Source organism: Pseudophryne corroboree, chromosome 1 (genome assembly GCF_028390025.1).
Source record: "Pseudophryne corroboree isolate aPseCor3 chromosome 1, aPseCor3.hap2, whole genome shotgun sequence".
Classification (NCBI taxonomy): Eukaryota; Metazoa; Chordata; class Amphibia; order Anura; family Myobatrachidae; genus Pseudophryne; species Pseudophryne corroboree.
In genome coordinates, this window is record NC_086444.1 from 480,819,345 (window position 1) to 480,844,986 (window position 25,642).

The 25,642-nt window shown below is 44.3% G+C and overlaps 1 protein-coding gene across 2 annotated transcripts in view; it reads left to right on the forward strand.

Moving 5' to 3' along the window:
• TUT7 (terminal uridylyl transferase 7) overlaps positions 1 to 24,610 on the forward strand; it is a 267,054-nt gene extending 242,444 nt beyond the window's left edge. For both annotated transcript variants that reach the window (XM_063913764.1, XM_063913765.1), the window contains exons 25-29: positions 7,548 to 7,663; positions 14,298 to 14,620; positions 20,344 to 20,420; positions 21,999 to 22,056; positions 22,918 to 24,610. In XM_063913764.1, the coding sequence (XP_063769834.1) occupies positions 7,548 to 7,663; positions 14,298 to 14,620; positions 20,344 to 20,420; positions 21,999 to 22,056; positions 22,918 to 22,985 (642 nt within the window). In that variant the 3' untranslated portion in view covers positions 22,986 to 24,610. The remainder of the gene's footprint in view (positions 1 to 7,547; positions 7,664 to 14,297; positions 14,621 to 20,343; positions 20,421 to 21,998; positions 22,057 to 22,917) is intronic.
• Positions 24,611 to 25,642: the final 1,032 nt, after the last annotated feature.

Genomic DNA, 25,642 nt, shown 5'->3' on the forward strand with positions numbered 1-25,642 from the left:
AATAATAAGGAGAGGAGTAAGAACTATACTCATTGTTCTGGATTGGCCAAGAAGGGCTTGGTACCCGGAACTTCAAGAAATTATCTCAGAGGACCCATGGCCTCTGCCGCTCAGACAGGACCTGCTGCAGCAGGGGCCCTGTCTGTTCCAAGACTTACCGCGGCTGCGTTTGACGGCATGGCGGTTGAACGCCGGATCCTGAAGGAAAAGGGCATTCCGGAGGAAGTTATCCCTACGCTAATTAAAGCTAGGAAAGAAGTGACCGCAAACCATTATCACCGCATATGGCGGAAATATGTTGCGTGGTGTGAGGCCAGGAAGGCCCCAACGGAGGAATTTCAGCTAGGTCGATTTCTGCACTTCCTACAGTCAGGGGTGACTATGGGCCTAAAATTGGGTTCCATTAAGGTCCAGATTTCGGCTCTATCGATTTTCTTACAAAAAGAACTGGCTTCACTACCTGAAGTTCAGACATTTGTTAAGGGAGTGCTGCATATTCAGCCCCCTTTTGTGCCCCCAGTGGCACCTTGGGATCTCAACGTGGTGTTGGATTTCCTAAAGTCGCATTGGTTTGAACCACTTAAAACCGTGGAACTAAAATATCTCACGTGGAAAGTGGTCATGCTGTTGGCCTTGGCTTCGCCCAGGCGTGTGTCAGAATTGGCGGCTTTGTCTTGTAAAAGCCCTTATCTGATTTTCCATATGGATAGGGCGGAATTGAGGACTCGTCCACAATTTCTCCCAAAGGTGGTTTCAGCGTTTCATTGGAAGCAGCCTATTGTGGTGCCTGCCGCTACTCGTGACTTGGAGGACTCCAAGTTGCTGGACGTAGTCCGGGCCCTGAAAATCTATGTTTCCAGGACAGCTGGAGTCAGAAAGACTGACTCGCTATTTATCCTGCATGCGCCCAACAAGTTGGGTGCGCCTGCTTCAAAGCAGACTATTGCTCGCTGGATCTGTAGCACGATTCAACTTGCACATTCTGCGGCTGGACTGCCGCATCCTAAATCTATAAAGGCCCATTCCACGAGGAAGGTGGGCTCTTCTTGGGCGGCTGCCCGAGGGGTCTCGGCTTTACAACTTTGCCGAGCAGCTACTTGGTCGGGGTCAAACACGTTTGCTAAATTCTACAAGTTTGATACCCTGGCTAAGGAGGACCTAGAGTTCGCTCATTCGGTGCTGCAGAGTCATCCGCACTCTCCCGCCCGTTTGGGAGCTTTGGTATAATCCCCATGGTCCTTACGGAGTTCCCAGCATCCACTAGGACGTCAGAGAAAATAAGATTTTACTCACTGGTAAATCTATTTCTCGTAGTCCGTAGTGGATGCTGGGCGCCCGTCCCAAGTGCGGATTGTCTGCAATACTTGTATATAGTTATTGTTTAACTAAAGGGTTATTGTTGAGCCATCTGTTGTGATGCTCAGTTATATTTCATACTGTTAACTGGGTGTAGTATCACGAGTTATACGGTGTGATTGGTGTGGCTGGTATGAGTCTTACCCGGGATTCAAAATCCTTCCTTATTGTGTCAGCTCTTCCGGGCACAGTATCCTAACTGAGGTCTGGAGGAGGGTCATAGGGGGAGGAGCCAGTGCACACCAGGTAGTCCTAAAGCTTTCTTTGGTTGTGCCCAGTCTCCTGCGGAGCCGCTATTCCCCATGGTCCTTACGGAGTTCCCAGCATCCACTATGGACTACGAGAAATAGATTTACCGGTGAGTAAAATCTTATTTTCTCCCATCCTCCTGTTCCTTATATTCAGGTGCATCAGTGAGTGGGCATCTGTTTTTAAAGTGCCTATGATTGAGGCCTGAGCACCTTACTGTACTGAAACCTGAACTCGTACTAGTCTTGCTTGTACTTTTAATGCTTTGTACACTACAGTCATTTGAATGGATATTGGCCAAATGTAACAGGGTGTGATTTGGCGAAACGGATGGGTTTTTATTACGGTTTACTGTGATATTTTTTTTTGCTACAAATTTAAGTGTCTTTTAAAAAGAAAAAAGAAAAATCTCCTTTTACTTTGAGAATATTGGGAACTAGTGCTGTTTGAGCGGTTTGGGCACCATTACCCTGTACAAATGCCTTCCGAAAAGTGTTAGTAAGCAGTGTCCTGGAATGGGGGCTAAAGATGTACTTGCCCCAAATGCTTGATAACAGGTCCTCTGCCTTTTTTGCTTTTATAACTGTGATACTTCTAGGCAGAAGCTCCAGTCACTGTTTTTTGATTGACTAAGGCAGATAGTCTAACTTCAGGCTTGCACAGGTGGAATCTCCATCAACATAATGGCCCTCGCAACACATACTGAGTTATTGACGCAGTGCCAGGTTCTATCTATGGCTTCAGATCTGTTCCCTTTCTCATTCTATTTTTTTTTTATTATTGATTTTGGCAAAGTTTCAAACAACTTAAAAAAAAAAAAGACAAACCCCAAATTGTTACACCAACAAAAAACTATAGCAAATAGAGTATAAGAGCATATGCATGCATCTGCATCATAAAATGGCAGAGTAGCTGTACATACATGAAACTATATATACCAGACACGGACAAGGAGAAATATCACTTAAAATATATATAATAAGGCATGAGTTGATGGATAAACCTAGGCAAATCAGAAACCTAGGGCTCGGGTTGAAAGTAAGTGGAGTGGACCATAACAGTAGTCTTGCCACAACGACCAGACTTGATCAAACTTAGAGGCGCATTTTCACTTCCAATATATCGCTCATGAGAGGTGGTAACATTAATGAGTGCTATCTAGGAAGGATGGGGGGGAGGGGGAATAATTAGATGTCATCCAAGTACGGGCATTCTAAACTCCATCCAACATTACAACGTCAGTAACATACAGATGTAAAGGAACAGAGTGTGTCCCCCAGGTCGGGACCAAAAATACAAATACGTAGAGCTAGTAAAGGCAAGATCATACACGTAGTACATAAGCAACCACCCTAGCCCAAAAAGAGGCAACCCTAGGACGTGTCCACAGAAGATTCCAGAAGTCAGCAGAGGAAGCAGAACATTTAGGACAAAAGTCAAAATAACACCCACCAAATTGTTAAGATGGGGTCCAATAGACCGTATGCAAAATATATAGCTGAAACCTGGCATACGCAGTGACACCCAGATTAACTCAGTATAAAATCCCACTCTTCGTCAGGGAGAGCGCCCAGATCTACAACCCAACCTAAGGCCGCACAGATTCCCTTTTCCAGAAGAAGAGGAGTAGGCCAACGAAACGGAGTAGTGCCCATGTAGTGTACGCACTAAGCAACAAACTGGAGACTCTGAAAGAACAGGAGTAGTACCCCTCTACTGTTCCACTTTGCACAGAGCACGTGTCTATAAAACAGATGTGCTGGAAGACCATAGGTAGAAGACAGAAAAGCTAATGTATGGAGTACATCATCTTGATACAGTTTGCCAATAGAGGCCACACCAAACACAATGACACAGAACTACCTTCAAGGCCACATATCTCAGAGAAAGCTAAGTTATGCCAGATTCTGGAGCAGGATCTTGGGTAAATCCGTTTACCCAAAATTTTACTCACAGCCAACTATACTCTGAGCCTGTTGTAATAAAGGAAGACAGCATGCAAGAGATGAGTGAGCCAATAAAAACTGTAAGGGACCAAAATGCGAACCCGCCATTTCAAGGAGAGCTACAGTAAGATCTCCCTGATCCAACTGGGTTAGTTGAGCAGCAAGATATTTAGGGAGCAAGTCAGGCAGAGCTAAACCTCCCTCCCCTCAAAACCTACAAAGAGCCTTAATGGACAATACGAGCCCTCTTATTCCCCCAAACAAAGATCAATACACCTAGTAATAAAGAATTTAACATCCTCTTGATAAGATTGACACACCTAGTGACAGAGAGGGAGCTTCCGTTACACCTGAGATTAATTCTTAAAATTTCCGGTTTGTGGGACTAGATTTAAGGGTATAAACTCAGCTATGGAATGGGATATCTGAATGCCCAAATATTTGAATTGTGTACACCACCTAAGGGGAAAGTCAAAGGGAGAACGTTGTGGGGGTGGTGGATAGGAGAGGGAAAACCAATTAACACGAGTATAATCCATACTCCTCTACCAAAGTAAGAAGGACAGGCAATGAAATACTCATACGGGTCAGGAACAAGATCATATCATCAGTATATAAGCAGTTTTTCCTCATTACCCACATTGGTAAAGCCAGAGCTCGCCAGAGAGGCCCTGATTGCACAAGCCAAGGGCTCTATAGCAAGGGCAAACAACAAGGAGGATAACAGACATCTTTTCCCCTTTTTCTATTAAGAAGGTTTCAGTAATGAAACCATTCACCCTAATTCTAACAGCCGGGCAAGAATATAAAATTATAACCCATGCCAAACACTTGGGCCCCACACCAAATCTAACAAGTACCTCCCAGGACAAGGGCCACTCCACTGAATCAAAAGCCCGGGCAGCATCCAGCGATACGACCACTCCGTCCTCACCAATCTCGTTGCCAGTCAATTGTTAATATGTAAATAGTCTTCTAAGATTAATGGCAGTGAATCACCCCAGCATAAAGCCCATTTGATCATTGAATAATTCCAAGTATGACTTTATTAAGCAGATGAGCCAGAATTTTCGCCAGGATATTAATATCGGAGTTCTGTTTTTTTTTTTTCCCCCATTTAGCATCTTGCAACAGGTCAGACGTGACAAGACAGAAGTACGCCTTTTGTTATTCCAACTCACTGGGTTGTTTCTAATTGGTCTTCCATCCATATAGGTTTTATTTTTGTTATTATGGCTTGAAACTGGTTAACAATGTACCCTATATTGGGATAGAATTTGTTTCAGGAGAAATTCTTAGCTTCTATAAGTGTCTTGCAGTTTTCGATCTAGAACCTATTGCCCAATTGATTTCTGGAAGGTTTTTATGTTAAGCATAAGTGTTCAGGTTAAACTTTTATTTTATCTATGAACAGTTTCTTATATAGCGCAGCAAATTCCGTTGCACTTTATAATTGGAAATAACAATGCTATAACAAAATTGGCTAATAACAAACCGTCATAGAGGTAGGAAGGCCCTGCTCGCAAGTTTACAATCTTTTGGGAAATAGGCATGGATACACAAAGATAGGTGCTATCTATTGCATAGTTGTCCACCAGATTGCAAAGGTTCTTGGTGGGCTGTATGATATGGTGTCACAGCTGATAAACTGGGGTCGGGAGGAAGGGAAAGTGAAAAATGAGAAGACATGAGGATGTGTGGACTGTACAGAGTGGATGCAATTTTATAGTAAAGTTTATGAAAGTTATGAGGGTGGTTCTGGAATTTCATACACTTGTCTCAAGAGGTGAGTTTTCAGGGAATGCTTGTAGGTTTGGAGACTAGAGGAGAGTCTTATTGTGCGTGGTAGGGCATTCCACAGTGTGGGTGCAGCCCAAAGAAAGTCCTGCAATCGCGAGTGGGAGCAAGTAATGAGTGTGGATGAGAAACACAGATCTTGTGAAGAGAGAAGAGGTCGGATTGGGAGATATTTTGAGATAAGAAAAGTGATGTACGATGGTGTAGTTTGGTTAATGGCCTTGTGTGTGAGTAAAAGTATTTTATATTGAATACGGTAGAGTACAGGTAACCAATCGAGGGACTGACAGTGGATCTGCAGACGAACATCTAAACTTATCAAGTTTAGGTTAAACCAGTGGTTCCCAAGGCACCCCATCTGTCCAGGTTTTAATGATATCCATGCTTAGGCACAGGTGACTTAATTAGTACTTCAGTCAGTTTGATTATACCATCTGTGCACAAGCTGGAATTTACCTAAAACCAGGACTGTTTGAGTGCTTTGAGAACCAGGTTTGTGAACCTCTTACTATGCATGGTTTCTAAATAATGCTTTTTAGACCTGTAATCCTCACGGTTCCGGTATGAATGGTCGACCATGTTATGGTCGACAGTCATTAGGTCGACCACTATTGGTCGACATTGACATGGTCGACACATGAAAAGGTCGACATGAGTTTTTTTACTTTTTTTGTCGTTTTTTTGAGTAAAGTGACTGGGAACCACAATTAGTGCACCGCGTCCCCGCGCATGGCTCGCTTCGCTCGCCATGCTTCGGGCGTGGTGCCTTCGCTCCGCTCGGCACAGATTACCGTTCCAATCGTAGTCCACGTGGATCGTAAAGTATGGAAACGTTCCCCAAAAGAAAAAGAAAAAACCAAAATCATGTCGACCTTTTCATGCGTCGACCATGTGTCCGTGTCGACCATGTCAATGTCGACCTAATGACTGTCGACCATAACATGGTCGACCATGTGAACGGATACCAATCCTCACACACTTTGCATAGATGCAAAATATATTCTGCTGACTTATTTTACAGCGGTAATCACTTCAACAAAATAACTGCTTCCATATTGTAATACAGGTTGAGTATCCCATATCCAAATATTCCGAAATACGGAATATTCCGAAATACGGACTTTTTTGAATGAGACTGAGATAGTGAAACCTTTGTTTTTTGATGGCTCAATCTACACAAACTTTGTTTAATACACAAAGTTATTAATAATATTGTATTAAATGACCTTCAGGCTGTGTGTATAAGGTGTATATGAAACATAAATGAATTGTGTGAATGTACACACACTTTGTTTAATGCACAAAGTTATAAAAAATATTATCTAAAATGACCATCAGGCTGTGTGTATAAGGTGTATATGAAACATAAATGCATTCTGTGCTTAGATTTAGGTCCCATCACTATGATATCTCATTATAGTATGCAATTATTCCAAAATACGGAAAAATCCGATATCCAAAATACGTCTGGTCCCAAGCATTTTGGATAAGGGATACTCAACCTGTATAGCAATAACTCTTTAAAGTATGTGCAGTGTTCACTAAGCCAGTGAACTGTTCTGCCTCTTACTGAGTATGGGTAGTTTGGTCGACCCAACTTAGGCCGACACTCATTAGGTCGACCACTGAATGTCGACATGCATTAGGTCGACGTGGGCGTTAGGCCGACATGTACTAGGTCGACAGGTCAAAAGGTCGACATAAGGTTTTTGACTCTCTTTGGTGTCGTTTTCTCCATAAAGTGATGGGGAACCCAAATTAGTGCACAGTGTCCCCTCGCATGGCTCACTTCGCTCGCCATGCTTCGGGCAAGGTGCCTCGCTTCGCTACCGCTTTGCTCGGCACAGGTTACCGTTCCAATCGTAGTCCACATGGATCGTTCAGTATGAAATAATCCAAAAAATGTTTTAAAACATTGAAAAACTCCTGTTGACCTTTTTGATCTGTCAACCTAGTACATGTCGACCTAATGGCAATGTTGACCTTCAGTGGTCGACCTAATGAGTGTCGACCTAAGTCGGGTCGACCTAACGACCGTATCCCCTCTTACTTGGGTCAAGAGAGTGGGTACCAAAGTGAATAAACATTTTTGTAGGTTGATGGTTAGTTTACTTTGTTAGACAAATCACTATAAAATCTAATGGACCACCATAAATAAAGGTGTTTTCTGAACTCTTTAAAATTCCTTTTTGGTTTTAGGAATATTTCTTTGATCCAGATGTTTTGACTGAAGGTGAAGTTGCTCCAAATGACAGATGCTGTCGAATTTGTGGCAAAATTGGACATTTTATGAAAGACTGCCCTATGAGAAGAAAGTAAGGCTTGGTTTATTACTCTATACTATGTTCTGTTTCAGTACATGAGCACTTGTACAAATGTTGTCCTTTCTTACTGACTCGTTGGTCATGCCAAATAGCGCCTACCACTCAAATGTGTCTTATTTGCATAATTTAAACACATACGCTAATAAATGGGGTATGTAATATAGATAGAGCCCTTTCTGTGCAGATTAAGACTCTAATAGGAGCACCTGTGGGTTTTCCTCTCACCAGGTTCTGTTGTGCAGTTGAAGTTTGCTTCTTAGCATTCCTAGAACACAGAGCAGCTTTTTTTGCTGTGTCTGCGATGCAAAATGGGGTACACTGCTACTCTCGGTGCATCTGTCGTGCCATATGGATGCCCAGTAAGTGAGGACACATCTGTATAAAGAATATTGAATGTGTTGAGAATGAAGGCTTGTATTCCACTGTAGAAAACATTCGTTACTGGCTAGACTACTGCTGGAATATATGATTAAATATATGGTATGGTCATCAGTCTTTCAGACAGTACTTGAAGATCTAGAGGCAGGCAATCATTTTATTAATCTATTTGTACATCTTACTTCTAAGCGTCCTATTCCCTTGGATGCAGCTGGAAGATAGGCCAGTGAGACTTTTGTATTGACTACCACAAGACCAATATTTGCATATTCTCTCAAATAAATAATTTTTTTCATACGTCCTAGAGGATGCTGGGGATGCTTCAAGAACCATGGGGTATAGACCGGATCCGCAGGAGACATGGGCACTTTAAGACTTTAAAAGGGGTGTGAACTGGCTCCTCCCTCTATGCCCCTCCTCCGGACTCCAGTTAGATTTTGTGCCCAGAGAGACTGCTCACACACTGAGGAGCTCTACTGAGTTTCTCGGAAAAGACTTTGTTAGGTTTATTATTTTCAGGGAGCACTGCTGGCAACAGTCTCCCTGCATCGTGGGACTGAGGGGAGAGAAGCAGACCTACTTCTGTGAGTTCAAATGCTCTGCTTCTTAGGCTACTGGACACCATTAGCTCCAGAGGGTCTGATCACTTGGTACGCCTAGCTGCTCGTTCCCGGAGCCGCGCCGTCACCCCCCTTGCAGAGCCAGAAGAAAGAAGCCGGGTGAGTAAATGAAGAACAGAAGACTTTGTGGCTCTGAGGTACCGCGCAGCGCTCCATTGCTCCCATACACAAGCGGCACTACAAGGGTGCAGGGCGCAGGGGGGGCACCCTGGGCAGCATGTATACCTCAGAGTCTGGCAAAAGAGATATTAAGTGCCTGGGCACTAAATACAGACCCCCGCCAGTATAAATATATAGAAAATAGCGGGGCTGAAGTGCGCCATTAAGGGGGCATGGCTTAGCCCTCACAGCTTTAACCAGCGCCATTTTTTCTTCAAAGACTCTGGCCCTGCCAAAGCACTGCTGAACAGTTCACAGTGAAAAACGAGGGGTGGTACAGTTGTTTAGTTCAATATATGTTAAAAATAAAGCACAATATATAATGAGTGTGGTGTAAAAGAGCTGGTAAACGTCTGCTGTGTTTCCCTGACAGAAAGTACTGGGGTCTATCCCTTATAGTCGGCATGTCTGAGGCTGAGGGCTCTGCCACAAACAGCTATGGGAATGTCTGTCAGCACCGCCGACTCCTGATGGTACTTGGTTCATGTAAATATGTGTCAACATGTTAGTAGATGTATGCTTTTAAATGAGAAAACTATATGGGAGACACAGACGTGTGTGGGTGACCCTGTCGGCACTAACTAATCTGACTGGGTAAAAATTGACATGATGATGTGATGCATTTCAGATATTATATATATATATATATATATATATATATATATATATATATAGCTCGAACACAGACGTAGTAATCTTTGTGGAGGGCGTAATATTAATAATATATTTCCCTCAGACCCCTCGGGGTCGCAGAAATTTTATTTTGCCCAGTTACTACTCCCTGATATCGACACAAATACTATTTCTTATGTCGACCATGATGTTTCCTGATTAGATCCACAACATCGGCATTCAGTACATGTTTCATACACATAAAGAACGTATTAACGTCACTAGGGACCATGCTATTCCTGACAAATGTATATATATGAAATATATGTATAGATATAGATATATATAGATATGTGTGTATTTAAATGTGTATATTCATATTAAAATTTATAATAAATGCTGAAGTAAAGTTATTCCTTTTCATGTGCTGGTCGCTCTGTTGAAAAAGCTGTAGGTCAGCCGTGACAAGATGGTTTCAAATCCTCATAAGGAGTCCGAGTGTTTATTCTTTTCCTGCCTTGGATAGAATAAAGTGAGTCAACCCCTGTTCTGCACGGGGCCCTGTCACAAAGGATCGTATACAGGAAGCTAAGTGATATTTTAATTATATGTTTTGATTATATTTGCATTACATGCACATGGGGGAGTGCTTGTACTTAGAAATAGTCGGTTACCTTGTTATCCGATATAATTACCCTTGGGAGAGATGGGATACTCCTTAAGTTGGGTCATATCTAGAACATTGCAGTATACTGCCGTGCGACTACAAGAGGTATGGGACTCTTGGGTTCGCGGGCCAATTCCATAGCGGTCTCGGCTAGGGCGGCGTTGTGGATTCACCAATGGAATGCTGAGGCTGACTCCGAGAAGTACTGGAGTATCTTCCCTATGAAGGTGAAACCTGGATGGGGATGGCTTTAAGTTGATCTCGGCAGATACCACTGGTATGTCTATCTTCTTGAGCTATGTTCCCTCACAACGGGTGGTGACGCATTTTTATAGGATGTAGTCATTTCGATCGGATGGATACGGTTTTTCCTCTTCTTGGCAGGTAGAGGAAGGTGAAAAGGTAAGAGGTCAGCAGCCTTTTCAAGTTTGCAGAAGCAGAAATCATCCTTTGTTTCTACCAGATCCACCGCATGTCGCTGGGTCTATCTTGAGGGAGCCCACACCTGTGGGACCACCGCTAATACTCTTCAGTCAGTCCTGGAATGGACATGGACCAGTGAGTTAAGAATAGAGTCCCAAGGGAGACATACTGGAGTTTCCAGATGATTCCCCTCACTGATTTTTCAAATAGATCTTACCGATTCTCCTCTGGACGGGGAGGTAGTATGCGACGTCATGCAAGAGTTGGGTCAGGATCAGGACATTGTCCTGCCGTCCCTGTCACACAAAAAAAAAAGCTGTTATTCAAGCTTTTTCGTGCTTCTGAGCCCGGACACCTCGGTCAGAACAATCCCAAACATTTCTACCTACAAGATGGAATCTCTCAGGGCAGGGATCTCCACTCTGTAAAAGGAGAAAGAGGGTTTAAGTACAGTTTCTTCTGCATTAGGCTTACCTGGGTTTGCTATTCAGGATTGTCATTGCCAATTCACCGGAGTGATGGCAGGATGATGGTTTTCCTGCAATAGTAAAAGCCATTATTATTCTGTACTGGGACGCTTTCCTGACTACGGCGAGGTCAAGAAACAAATCGTTGTTTTCTCTCTGACAGTTCTTCAACACAGTGGTTGGCTCCTGAATTTGCCAGAATTACTGTTGATCCCAACGACGCGGATGTCGGACTTGGGAATAAGGTTAGATACAGAACTGTTGAGAGTTTGTTTTTTCCAGTGGAAAGAGATCTGAGGATCCAGAGTCGGATCAGATAGCAAAAGTGTAAATCCATCACTACGTTCCGTTGATGAAGAAGATGGTTGCGGCCTACGAGGCCATTCGTTGAGCAGGTTAAGTTGCCAGAATGGTTTTAGCGGGACCAGTTGGACATATGGTCCGGGTTTCACCTGCACATGCACCGGAAAATAATCCTATTTTTCCAGGACCAGAATATCTCTCCTGTGGTGGCTGCGCAGTTCTCACCTCCTAGAGCAGTGATGGCTAACCTTGGCACTCCAGCTGTTATTGAACTACACATCCCAGCATGCCCTGCATCAGTTTTAGCATGGCCAAATAACAAAACTGTAGCAGGGCATGCTGGGATATGTAGTTCAACAACAGCTGGAGTGCCAAGGTTAGCCATCACTGTCCTAGAGGGACGAAGGTTCGGGATCCAGGTTTATATCCTGGTGTCCATGGATACAAGTCTCCGAGGCTGGGGAGCAGTCTTTCCAGGGGAAGAATTTCCAGGGAAAAAGGTCAAGCCGGGAAGCTTGTCTGCAGTAAGCTTTCTGGAATTAAGGGCTGATTACAACGGCCTTCTGCAAGCGGAACATCTTCGCGATCTGCCCGTCTTAATTCAGTCGGACAACTTAACAGCAGTGGCGTAAGTAAACCGCTAGGGCGGAACGAAGAACAAAGCGGCAATGGCAGAAGCCACAAGAGTTTTCCGCTGGGCGGAAAGGCATGTAAACGCTCTATTAGTGGTCTTCATTCCGGGTGTAGACAACTGGGAAACAGACTTCGTCAGCAGACACGATCTCCATCCAGGAGAGTGGGGTCTTCATCAAGTGGTTTTCACAAAAGTGACAAGTCTTTGGGGAATTCCTCAAATGGACATGATGGCGTCTCGCCTCGGCAAGAAACTTCAGAGATATGGTTCCAGGTCGAGGGACCCTCAAGCAATAGCGGTGGACGCCCTGGTGACACCGTGGGTGTTTCAGTCGGTCTATGTGTTCCCTCCATTTCCACTCTTTCCGAAGGGATAAAGATCATAAGAAGAACAAAGGTTCAGGCGATCCTCATTGTTCCGGACGGGCCAAGGAGGGCTTGCTATCCAGATCTTCAAGAATTACTCATAGAAGATCCCTGACCTCATCCTCTACGAGAGGACCTGTTACAGCAAGGACCATGCGAGTATCAAGACTTACCGCGGCTGCGTTGGACGGCATGGCGGTTGAACGCCATATCCTAACTCGAAAGGGTATTCCCAGTGGAGTCATTCCCACACTGCTTGAGGCTAGAAAAGAAGTAACTGCGATGCTTTACCACCATATTTGGAGAAAATATATGTCTTGGTGTGAATCCAAGGAGACTCCTACGAAAAAATTTCAGCTGGGGCGCTTGCTCCATTTTTTGCAAGCAGGTGTGGATGCGAGCCTAAAGTTAGGCTCCATTAATGTGCAAATTTTGGCCTTATCTATTTTCTTTCAGAAAGAATTGGCCTCCCTTCCAGAAGTTCAGACCTTCGTGAAGGGCGTGCTGCACATCCAACTTCCCTTTGTGCCCCCTGTGGCACCATGGGATCTTAACGTGGTGTTGCAATTCCTTAAGTCTCATTGGGTTGAACCTTTGCGTAAGGTTGAGTTGAAATTCCTTACTTGGAAAGTGGTCATGCTGTTGGCCTTGGCATCCGCAAGGCGGGTGTCTGAATTGGCAGCTTTGTCTCACAAAAGCCCCTATTTACTCTTCCATGCAGATAGAGCGGAGTTGAGAACTCATCAGCATCTTCTGCCAAAAGTGGTTTCATCGTGTCGCGTAAACCAGCCTATTGTCGTGCCAGTGGCTACTGGCGCCTTGGCGGAATCGAAGTCTCTCTGTGGTCAGAGCTTTGACAATCTATGTCGCCAGAACGGCTCAGGTTAGGGAAACAGAGGCTCTGTTTGTCCTGTGGGCTCCCAACAAGATTGGGGCTCCTGCTTCCAAGCAGACTATTGCACGCTGGATATGTAATACGATTCAGCATGCTCATTCTTCGGCGTGATTGCCGTTACCGAAATCGGTGAAGGACCATTCTACCAGAAAAGTGGGCTCATCCTGGGCGGCTGCCGAGGGGTCTCGGCATTACAGCTTTGCCGAGCTGCTATTTGGTCGGGAGCAAACACCTTTGCGAAGTTTACAAGTTTGATACCCTGGCTAAGGAGGACCTCTTGTTTGGTCAATCGGTGCTGCAGAGTCATCCGCACTCTCCCGCCCGTTCTAGAGCTTTGGTATAAACCCCATGGTTCTTGAAGCATCCCCAGCATCCTCTAGGACGTATAAGAAAATAGGATTTTAATACCTGACGGTAAATCCTTTTCTCTTAGTCCTTAGAGGATGCTGGGCGCCCGTCCAAGTGCGTACTGTATCTGCAATCATTGGGTATGTTTACACACATGGTGTGTTGTGTTTAAGTCAGCCTGTTGCTGACGATATTCAGACCATAGCATGCGTTATGCTGTTACTGGTTGTGTATACACACACAGGTTGTGTTACGTTTTATGTCAGCTGCATATTCTTCATGCCGTCGGCTGGTATTCTATTGAATGCCACGTTCTGCGGTATATTGGAGGTGTGAGCTGGTAAAATTCTCACCGTGGTTTAACAATAAATTCTTTCCTCAAAATGTCCGTCTCCCTGGGCACAGTTCCTAAAACTGGAGTCTGGAGGAGGGGCATAGAGGGAGGAGCCAGTTCACACCCCTTTTAAAGTCTTAAAGTGCCCATGTCTCCTGCGGATCCCGTCTACACCCCATGGTTCTTGAAGCATCCCCAGCATCCTCTACGGACGAAGAGAAAAGGATTTACCGGTAGGTATTAAAATCCTAGTATAAAGTGGATTGGACACTGTTCTTGTACAAGTGCTATTGGTAGTAAACACATCAGATTCTCTTCGCCTAGATTGTTAAATTGGACTTGGTCTGTGATCCACACCCCCTCAAACAATAACATAAATCAGTTTTTTGACATGATTTCACATTTCACATTTCTTTTTAGAGTGAGGAGGCGGAACCATGAACACGCTATAAACCAAAGATATCCAGAAAAACGACAACAAAGAAAAATGGAGGATAAGGACGTAAGTAGGAGCAGTGAAGGAGATGGCTCTGGTGTAGAGGGAAGGCAGCTGTACACCACTCCTAAAAAGCCTCAACAGGGAGTAAGAGGCTCATATGATGCCTGCAGAGAAAGGACGCCTAGACATTCTGCTGAAAGGTGGAAGAGACAAGATGACCGCGAGATGAGGGAGAAGCGCTGCTTCATTTGTGGAAAAGAAGGCCACATCAAGAAAGATTGCCCTCAATACAAAGGGGCAACAGGTGGGTCAAATTGCTGTCTTTGTGCAACCGTTTATTTTTCAAAATGGTGCCTCTGGAAACAAAATTGTCATGTTCATTCGGAAAATTTTGATTTATTTTAAAAAGCTTGTGTTACGGTCAGGGCTACTTAAACCCTTTTCCTACAAATACACCAGTTTATAGATTCCTTGACTACCATTCTTAGAACCAAATAACATAACTGTCCAGCAGTGGGATTTATTTTTTGCAATTACCTCTCTATTTAAGAACAAAAGTTCCAACGGACTGGCCTCCTTGTACTCTTACAGCATGGAATCTAGATATTGATGCATTTTGTAAAGGGTACACACATGAAACTAAGCTATACAGAAAATAAAGTATAGATTGCTACCAGAAAACCAGTTAAGATTTCTCTGACGTCCTAGTGGATGCTGGGAACCCTGTAAGGACCATGGGGAATAGCGGCTCCGCAGGAGACTGGGCACAACTAAGAAAGATTTAGGACTACCTGGTGTGCACTGGCTCCTCCCTCTATGCCCCTCCTCCAGACCTCAGTTAGAATTTTGTGCCCGGCCGAGCTGGTTGCACACTAGGGGCTCTCCTGAGCTCTTAGAAAGAAAGTATATTTAGGTTTTTTATTTTCAGTGAGATCTGCTGGCAAGACTCACTGCTTCGAGGGACTGAGGGGAGAAGAAGCGAACCTACCTGCTTGCAGCTAGCTTGGGCTTCTTAGGCTACTGGACACCATTAGCTCCAGAGGGATCGAACACAGGCCCAGCCTCGGTCGTCCGGTCCCGGAGCCGCGCCGCCGTCCCCCTTACAGAGCCAGAAGCAAGAAGAGCGTCCAGAAAATCGGCGGCTGAAGACTCTGGTCTTCATTAAGGTAGTCCGCCGTGAAGGGGGCGGGGCTATCTCCCTCAGCACACTGGCGCCACTTTCCTCTCACAGCTCCGCTGGAAGGACGCTCCCCAGGCTCTCCACTGCAGTTTCCAGGCTCAATAGGGTAAAAAAGAGAGGGGGGGCACTAATTTTGGGCGCAAATTGTGTATTATAGCAACTATAGGGGAAAAATCACTGTGTGTAGTGGGTATCCCTGTATTATATAGCGCTCTGGTGTGTGCTGGCATACTCTCTCTCTGTCTCCCCAAAGGACTTTGTGGGGTCCTGTCCTCAGTCAGAGCATTCCCTGTGTGTGTGCGGTGTGTCGGTACGGCTGTGTCGACATGTTTGATGAGGCTTATGTGGAGGCGGAGCAGGTGCCGATAAATGTGATGTCACCCCCTGCGGGGTCGACACCTGAATGGATGGACATGTGGAAGGAATTACGCGATAGTGTCAACTCCTTACATAAAAGGTTTGACGACATAGCAGATGTGGGACAGCCGGCTGCTCAGCCCGTGCCTGCCCAGGCGTCTCAAAAGCCATCAGGGGCTCTAAAACGCCCACTACCTCAGATGGCAGACACAGATGTCGACATGGATACTGACTCCAGTGTCGACGATGATGAGACTAGTGTACATTCCAATAGAGCCATTCGTTATATGATTACGGCAATGAAAAATGTGTTGCACATTTCTGATATTACCCCAGGTACCACAAAAAAGGGTATTATGTTTGGGGAGAAAAAGCTACCAGTGGTGTTTCCCCCATCTGATGAATTAAATGAAGTGTGTGAAGAAGCGTGGGCTTCCCCTGATAAAAAAACTGGTAATTTCAAAAAAGTTACTAATGGCGTACCCTTTCCCGCCAGAGGACAGGTCACGTTGTGGGAGACATCCCCTAGGATGGATAAAGCGCTCACACGTCTGTCTAAAAAGGTGGCACTACCGTCTCCGGACACGGCCGCCCTAAAGGAACCTGCGGATAGAAAGCAGGAGGCTATCCTGAAGTCTGTATATATACACACTCAGGAATTATACTGAGACCGGCTATTGCTTCAGCATGGATGTGCAGTGCTGCAGCTGCGTGGTCAGATTCCCTGTCGGTAAACATTGATACCCTAGATAGGGACACTATATTGCTAACCGTAGAGCATATTAAAGACGCTGTCTTATACATGAGAGATGCACAGAGGGATATTTGCCGGCTGGCATCTAAAATAAACGCAATATCCATTTCTGCCAGGAGAGGATTGTGGACTCGGCAGTGGACAGGAGATGCAGATTCTAAAAGGCACATGGAAGTTTTGCCTTACAAGGGTGAGGAGTTGTTTGGGGATGGTCTCTCGGACCTCGTTTCCACAGCGACAGCTGGGAAGTCAGCATTTTTACCCCATGTTCCCTCACAGCCAAAGAAAGCACCATATTATCAGGTACAGTCCTTTCGGCCCCAGAAAGGCAAGCGGGTTAGAGGCGCGTCCTTTCTGCCCAGAGGTAGAGGAAAAAAGCTGCAACATACAGCCAGTTCCCAGGAACAAAAGTCCTCCCCCGCATGACGCTGGGGCTCCACAGGCGGAGCCAGGTACGGTGGGGGCCCGTCTCAAGAACTTCAGCGACCAGTGGGCTCGCTCACGGGTGGATCCCTGGATTCTACAAGTAGTATCTCAGGGGTACAAGCTGGAATTTGAGACGTCTCCCCCTCGCCGTTTCCTCAAATCTGCCTTGCCGACAGCTCCCCCGGACAGGGAGGCAATGCTGGAGGCGATTCACAAGCTGTTTTCCCAGCAGGTGATAATCAAGGTACCCCTCCTTCAACAAGGACGGTGTTACTATTCCACAATGTTTGTGGTACCGAAACCGGACGGTTCGGTGAGACCCATTTTAAATTTAAAATCCTTGAACACTTATATAAGAAGGTTCAAGTTCAAGATGGAATCACTCAGGGCGGTGATTGCAAGCCTGGACGAGGGGGATTACATGGTATCACTGGACATCAAGGATGCTTACCTGCATGTCCCCATTTACCCTCCTCACCAGGAGTACCTCAGATTTGTGGTACAGGACTGTCATTACCAATTCCAGACGTTGCCGTTTGGTCTGTCCACGGCACCGAGGGTATTTACCAAGGTAATGGCCGAAATGATGATACTCCTTCGAAAAAAGGGAGTTTTAATTATCCCGTACTTGGACGATCTCCTTATAAAGGCGAGGTCCAGGGAACAGTTGTTGATCGGAGTAGCACTTGCTCGGGAAGTGCTACAACAGCACGGCTGGATCCTGAATTTTCCAAAGTCGCAGCTGGTTCCTACAACGCGTCTACTGTTCCTGGGGATGGTTCTGGACACGGAACAGAAAAAAGTGTTTCTCCCGGAGGAGAAGGCCAAGGAGTTGTCATCTCTAGTCAGAGACCTCCTAAAACCAAAACAGGTGTCGGTGCACCATTGCACGTGAGTCCTGGGAAAGATGGTGGCTTCTTACGAAGCAATTCCTTTCGGAAGGTTCCATGCAAGGATCTTTCAGTGGGATCTGTTGGACAAGTGGTCCGGATCGCATCTTCAGATGCATCGGCTGATAACCCTGTCTCCAAGGACCAGGGTGTCGCTGTTGTGGTGGCTGCAGAGTGCTCATCTTCTAGAGGGCCGCAGATTCGGCATACAGGACTGGGTCCTGGTGACCACGGATGCCAGCCTTCGAGGTTGGGGGGCAGTCACACAGGGAAGAAACTTCCAAGGACTATGGACAAGTCAGGAGACTTCCCTACACATAAATATTCTGGAACTAAGGGCCATTTACAATGCCCTAAGTCAGACAAGACCCCTTCTTCAACACCAGCCGGTGCTGATCCAGTCAGACAACATCACGGCGGTCGCCCATGTAAACCGACAGGGCGGCACAAGAAGCAGGATGGCGATGGCAGAAGCCACAAGGATTCTCCTATGGGCGGAAAATCACGTGATAGCACTGTCAGCCGTGTTCATTCCGGGAGTGGACAACTGGGAAGCAGACTTCCTCAGCAGGCACGACCTCCACCCGGGAGAGGGGGGACTTCATCCAGAAGTCTTCAAGCTGATTGTAAATCGCTGGGAACGGCCACAGGTGGACATGATGGCGTCCCGCCTCAACAAAAAGCGAAAAAAATATTGCGCCAGGTCAAGGGACCATCAGGCGATAGCTGGTGACACCGTGGGTGTACCAGTCGGTTTATGTGTTCCCTCCTCTTCCTCTCATACCCAAGGTACTGAGAATAATGAGGAGAGGAGTAAGAACTATACTCATTGTTCCGGATTGGCCAAGAAGAGCTTGGTACCCAGAACTTCAAGACATGATCTCAGAGGACCCATGGCCTCTGCCGCTCAGACAGGACCTGCTGCTGCAGGGACCCTGTCTGTTCCAAGACTTACTGCGGCTGCGTTTGACGGCATGGCGGTTGAACGCCGGATCCTGAAGGAAAAGGGCATTCCGGAGGAAGTCATCCCTACGCTGATTAAAGCTAGGAAGGAGGTGACCGCAAACCATTATCACCGCATATGGCGAAAATATGTTGCGTGGTGTGAGGCCAGAAGGGCCCCAACAGAGGAATTTCAGCTGGGTCGATTTCTGCACTTCCTACAGTCAGGGGTGACTATGGGCCTCAAATCAGGTTCCATTAAGGTCCAGATTTCGGCTCTGTCAATTTTCTTCCAAAAAGAACTGGCTTTACTGCCTGAAGTTCAGACGTTTGTTAAAGGAGTGCTGCATATTCAGCCCCCTTTTGTGCCTCCAGTGGCACCTTGGGATCTCAACGTGGTGTTGAATTTCCTTAAGTCACATTGGTTTGAGCCACTTAAAACCGTGGAACTGAAATATCTCACGTGGAAAGTGGTCATGCTGTTGGCCTTGGCTTCGGCCAGGCGTGTGTCAGAATTGGCGGCTTTGTCATGTAAAAGCCCTTATCTGATTTTCCATATGGATAGGGCGGAATTGATGACTCGTCCCCAATTTCTTCCTAAGGTGGTATCAGCTTTTCATTTGAACCAACCTATTGTGGTGCCTGCGGCTACTAAGGACTTGGAGGATTCCAAGTTGCTGGACGTAGTCAGAGCCCTGAAAATCTATGTTTCCAGGACGGCTGGAGTCAGGAAAACTGACTCGCTATTTATCCTGTATGCGCCCAACAATCTGGGTGCTCCTGCTTCAAAGCAGTCTATTGCTCGCTGGATCTGTAGTACGATTCAACTTGCACATTCTGCGGCTGGACTGCCGCATCCTAAATCTGTAAAAGCCCATTCCACGACGAAAGTGGGCTCTTCTTGGGCGGCTGCCCGAGGGGTCTCGGCTTTACAACTTTGCCGAGCTGCTACTTGGTCGGGTTCAAACACATTTGCTAAATTCTACAAGTTTGATACCCTGGCTGAGGAGGACCTTGAGTTCTCTCATTCGGTGCTGCAGAGTCATCCGCACTCTCCCGCCCGTTTGGGAGCTTTGGTATAATCCCCATGGTCCTTACGGAGTTCCCAGCATCCACTAGGACGTCAGAGAAAATAAGATTTTACTCACCGGTAAATCTATTTCTCGTAGTCCGTAGTGGATGCTGGGCGCCCATCCCAAGTGCGGATTGTCTGCAATACTTGTATATAGTTATTGCCTAACTAAAGGGTTATTGTTATGAGCCATCTGTTCGTGAGGCTCAGTTGTTATTCATACTGTTAACTGGGTATAGTATCGCGAGTTGTACGGAGTGATTGGTGGGGCTGGTATGAGTCTTACCCGGGATTCCAAAATCCTTTCCTTATTGTCTCACCTACTGCTTTAGCTCTTACGAGATCACCTTGATTGTTTTTAGATAGTGTTTGTATCTCTAATGAAATCTTTTTTGCTTTTTAATAGGTAGTCCTAGGTCTGACGTATTGTGTGGATCTCCATCTGCATCAAGTCCGCAGAAACAGCAGGCAAGGTTTATCCAGGTAACTGATTGTAAAAATAGAAGAAATGTTTGAACTACAAAAGTGGGGAGATTTACAGCTTTGTGGGCCACTACTTAATGTATTAGTACCCAGTCAGTATGGCTTCGACTGTTTACATAGGCAAACCAACCATTGTAATGTACTAAATCCAATAAACCTCTGAGACGGCGTGAGCTGCAGTTTAATTGTAAAAAAAAAAAATATATATATATATATCAATGTAGAATATGGAGGAAACAGAGTTAAAGCATAACTCAGCAAGTTATTTGCATTGAGTCTTAAGAATCCATACTTAGGGCATGAATTTAGAGATGGACAAGGAACACATCACTGCTGTATCTTTGGATGCAACAGCGATGTTTAAAAATCCTAATGTAGCTGGAGGAGTCTGTAGGAAAAAGACTCCTCCTGCAAACATCTGTGATCAAGTGCTGCATCCAAAGGCACCACATCGGATAATCATCGTGGCCATTGATTATCTGAGTAAGTCGAAGCTTACTCAGAATGATCACTGAAACTGCTCAGTCGAGAACAGGGAAGTCTGCGTTGGAAGACTCAGACCATGGCCTCCCCACTCTCAGAAAAAGTGGTCAATCCCCCGCATTAGGGAATGAGCTCCGCTCACATCCTATCCCCAAACACAGCAGCCTATCAGTCAGGTTGTTTCTTAGGAGGCACATGCGCAGAACGGGTCCTGTGCATGCATGGACCCACTGGGTTTGTGTACATCTCTGAATTGGGTCCTTAGTGTCAACTGATTTATTGGCTGTAATCTTTCCGTGTTCGCAGTGTGCTTGAATGGTACAATTTACTACATGCAATTTCAGGCTGGTTGTACTATGCTTCCTTTCTTTGTGCATGAGAGCAGTAGAAACCTGCCAGTCACCATTGAATTCATTATTGGAGAACATTATCACTGATGTTTTGGATTGCTACTATCTATACGTAGTCATTTGCATTGGATTTCAGAATTCACGCGGTTATGTGTTTATGTATTTTGATGTCTAATTGTTAGGCAATTGAACTATGGCTTCCTCGTAATCAGGGATGTATATTGGATTTAATTCTGGTGCAAGGAAAAATTTAAGATTCCATCATCCAACCCCACCTGGGGTTCTTGTGCGGGTGGTGTATTTTGTGTATGTGTAACCAATCCTTTTACCACAAATTAGATTTGAAGGTGCACACACCTGGGCCATATTACATGAGTGGAGTATCATTGGCATCACCTGAATGTGGAATCTAGTATGCACACTAATACCGCTTTTCCACTGCCGCAATAACCTGGGTGTGACCTGGGTTATGCTTAAAAACTATTGATTGGCTGTGTTTGCAGATGTCCGCCTCAAGGGAGTCTCTGTGAGTGACAGGCAGGGCAGACCCGGGAAGAACCTGGGTCGAAAGTGCAGTGTAAACGGGGTCTGACCTGGTTTGGAAAAGTGGTATAACTTGGTACAGGGGGCTAATATAAAAGTTACCTAGCTAAAGTGTTAATTATACCCCCGGACTGGAAAAACCTGTGTCTTAAGTCGTAATTCTGTGTGAAATGCATTTTACTTCTGTGCCCATTTATTTCAGGTTGTACCACTACAAGATGAAAAAAAGAAACAGAAGATGTCTTTCAGTCCTCAGTCAGGTAAGTTAGTCTGTGGTGGCAGAAAACCGTTTCTTCTACTGTAGAAGGGGGGTACAGTCATAAGGTTCACAAGAACATTTTCAACATTAGTGTTGACATGTAGGTGTCAACATTGTCAGAATGTTGATAGGGAAATGGTGACATTGGGGTTATGCTGTGGGAGGGTTAATGTCAGGTTGTGATAAGGGGGAGGTAGGGTTAGTCACTAGAGAAGAGTGAGTGATGTGGATAGCAGAGAAATAATTACCGGAATGTTGGGAGGACGGAGGTTTGACTCTGAAGTGACTGTCAAATGACCGCAAGGATCCAGAAGACACCGCTGGATCAACAGGGACAATATGTCGATGTGTCTAATTATGCCGACATTTCATCATGGTCTACATCAGTGGTTCCCGACCACGGTCCTCAAGTACCCCCAACATTTCATATTTTCCAGGTCTCCACACAGGATTGCAAGTGAAATAATTTGCTCCACCTGTGGATCTTTAAAAATGTGTCAGTGAGTAATGAATACACCTGTTCAACTGCTAGGTGATCTGGAAAACATGAACTGTTGGGGGTACTTGAGGACTGAGGTTGGGAACTACTTGTCTATATGATGAATGCCAACATAGTCAATGTCTACATTCTACTCTCGACATTGACTGTCGACATATTGTTACCCAACATGTAGATGGAATATTTAACCATATGCGGTGTAAGAATACTTTGTGTAATGTAAACAAAGTTACACCACCCACGGTGTGTTGCTTGTGGTATATTGTAGACTGAAGTTTTCTGACAGTATGGTGTTTAACTGACAGTATATTGTGTAACTGCAGATAATAACAAACCATATTCTCATTTTTCTGTCATTCCCAGGCAGCCTTTCCAGTAAATACATGTCTCAGGGAAAAGCCTCACAGAAGAGGGCACAACAGGACTCTTAAGAGTGAAAGCATACTGCCGGAGATGGAGTCTTAGGCCGTCCATGTATATGCCTATTTGTTTTTGAAATGAAGTTTACGTTAAGGAAAGCATCCATGTTCACAGAACAGCAGCAGTGAAATTATATTGGACAGGATTGATATTTGGGAACTTTTTCTTTTAAATTTTCTTTTTTTAATTTCAATAGGAAATGGAAACTTTAAAGTTTTTTGAAGCATTGTGTTTTAATGTGTAACTCTTACCGTGGGCACCTGTTCTTAATTTATTTTTTATTTGAAAATTTTAACTCCCCCCAGAAACCTGTACCTATAATACAAGGAGAAAGTTGGACGATTTGGGATGCCCCCTACCACCTACACCATTTTAATTGCAGCACAGCTTTAACATTCTCTACATATATTGCACCATGTAATAGAGATTCCTTGTTTTCTTTTTACAGAAATGAAATATTTTTGAAAGGTAAATTATATTTATTGATTTTTGTCAGGAATCCTTGTGTTAAATTGTTTAAAGCTTAAACAATTTGTGGACAGCTGCTGTATTTACAACCTGGTTTTATTATGGTCTGTGGATAGCTTGATTTTCCTTTCTATGTAAATACCTCATTGGATAGAATTGTTGCAGATCCCCCTCCCCCCCTCTTCTGTGTGATTATTTCTTATGTATGTATCATTTCTCTACATCCTGCAAAGCGCTCTGGATTTATTTGCATGAAGCGTGACCCTAAATACGAGTTGTTCCTGAATGTTGCTGCTAATTTATTTTTATTTTTTACATTTTTTTTTTTGTCCATGAAATGTGACAAAAGAAAGTGGCGTGTAGCGTAGGGTAAAAAAATGGAGAAAACCATGAAACAATCGCAGGAAGCTTTTCATTAAGTCAGACTTGCAATAAATCAACAAACTTTTATGAGTTATCTCCTATAAACAGTGCTGTGGAAATATTCCAAGCTGCAGCACCTACAGTACATGAGCAGAAACATGGCTACCTACTAATACAACTACTATTATATGTAATATTTCAGCAAAACTATGATGTATTGACATACAAGTATTGTGTTATTCTAGATACAAAATTAAATCTGCCCTTTTTTAATTGAATTTTTAATTTGTCTTTTGAGAATCTGTTACCCAAATAAATATTTCTGGGTTTTCTCACTATTTTAACGCCCAACTAAAAAAAAGTAAAATTTTTAATTACTTTTTTTATATGATGAGATTCCTACATTTGCTGCTACTGTATTAATGCATGCAAACCTACACAACTGTTCTTCAGCAATATGGCCTCGGGGTGGCTCAGACGATTTCAGATAGGATTGGCTAGAACCTGTCAGGAGTTGTACATCTTTAGCTAATTGAGGGCTCTGTTTCAGCTTACTGTTCAGAAAAGTGCAAGTGCAATCACCAGTGGCCTTAACAGTTGGTTACATTGTACCCAAAATTTGTGTGCATTATTGGAAACTAGCCACAGATTAGTTTTTGTGTTTTTCCTCTATCCCAATGATTTTTCTTTTGAACATTGTAATTGCATTTCTAGTTTTCTTGTTACCTCTTGCTTCATTGGCTTAAAAGCAAAGAACTGTCTGGGGAAATAACTGATTAAATCTTTGTGCTTCCTTCATAAATTACATTTTATATATTTATTTCGGAATACGCTACTATAGATGGCATAGGGACACAGTAATTTGAAACAAATGTAAAGTAACTTTTATATTTTACCTTTTGAAGTTGTCCATATAGACTGATGGTAAATAAGTTTGTGTGCCAAAGCTTCCTGGTTTACCTTACAGTCCTAAGCTACTTTCCCTTTCAAAGAGAAGCCCTTTTTATAGCTAGCAAACTCATGTGGTGTGGTTTTAAGCTATGAAAAGTGTTTGCTTTATTGGACAATGGTATCTATATTTGTGCCAATGTAATCCACTTACATATACTGTCTGTTTAATGCTTAATAGCATATGGTGGAAAAGAGGGGGACTTAAAGGGACCCTGACCTTGTATTTGCCAAAAATAAATTGAAGTGAAAGAATGCAAAGGTAAAATAAGTATGTATAAAATCTCTCTATCCTTCCGTCTTCACACCTCCACTGAAATGGTAGAATAGTATGGGCAGGTGCCTACGAACACCCCTCCCATGCTGGGATTGGTATCCGCATCTAAAACCGTGGAAGCTTGAGTAAGTGCAAAGGCTGCATCCTTGGTTAGGTTTGAAATGGCTAAAATATGATAGTCATGCAGTGAAGATAAAATACATATGTCTAATGTGCTTACCTCTCCTACGTTCTTCCTAACTCTTCTTTTTTTTTTTTTCTTTTTTTTTTTTTTGTGCCACTCCAGAATGTTTCTATGAGGGCAGAATGCATTTAGTTGGCACAAGGTTATGGTATGTCAAAGTTTGCATTGAGGACATAGAGGCAGATGTATTAACCTGGAGAAGTGATAAAGCAGTGATATGCGCAAGGTGATAACGCACCAGCCAATCAGATTTGAAAAATGACAGGAGCTGACTGGCTAGTGCGTTATCAACTTGCTCTTATCACTGCTTTATCACTTCTTTATCCCTTCTCCATGCTTAATACATCTGCCCCCATAGAGCTATGGTTCCATTCCTGTGCAATCGATCATACAAAGAAATCTGAAATTCTGAATCCCCTTCAAGCATA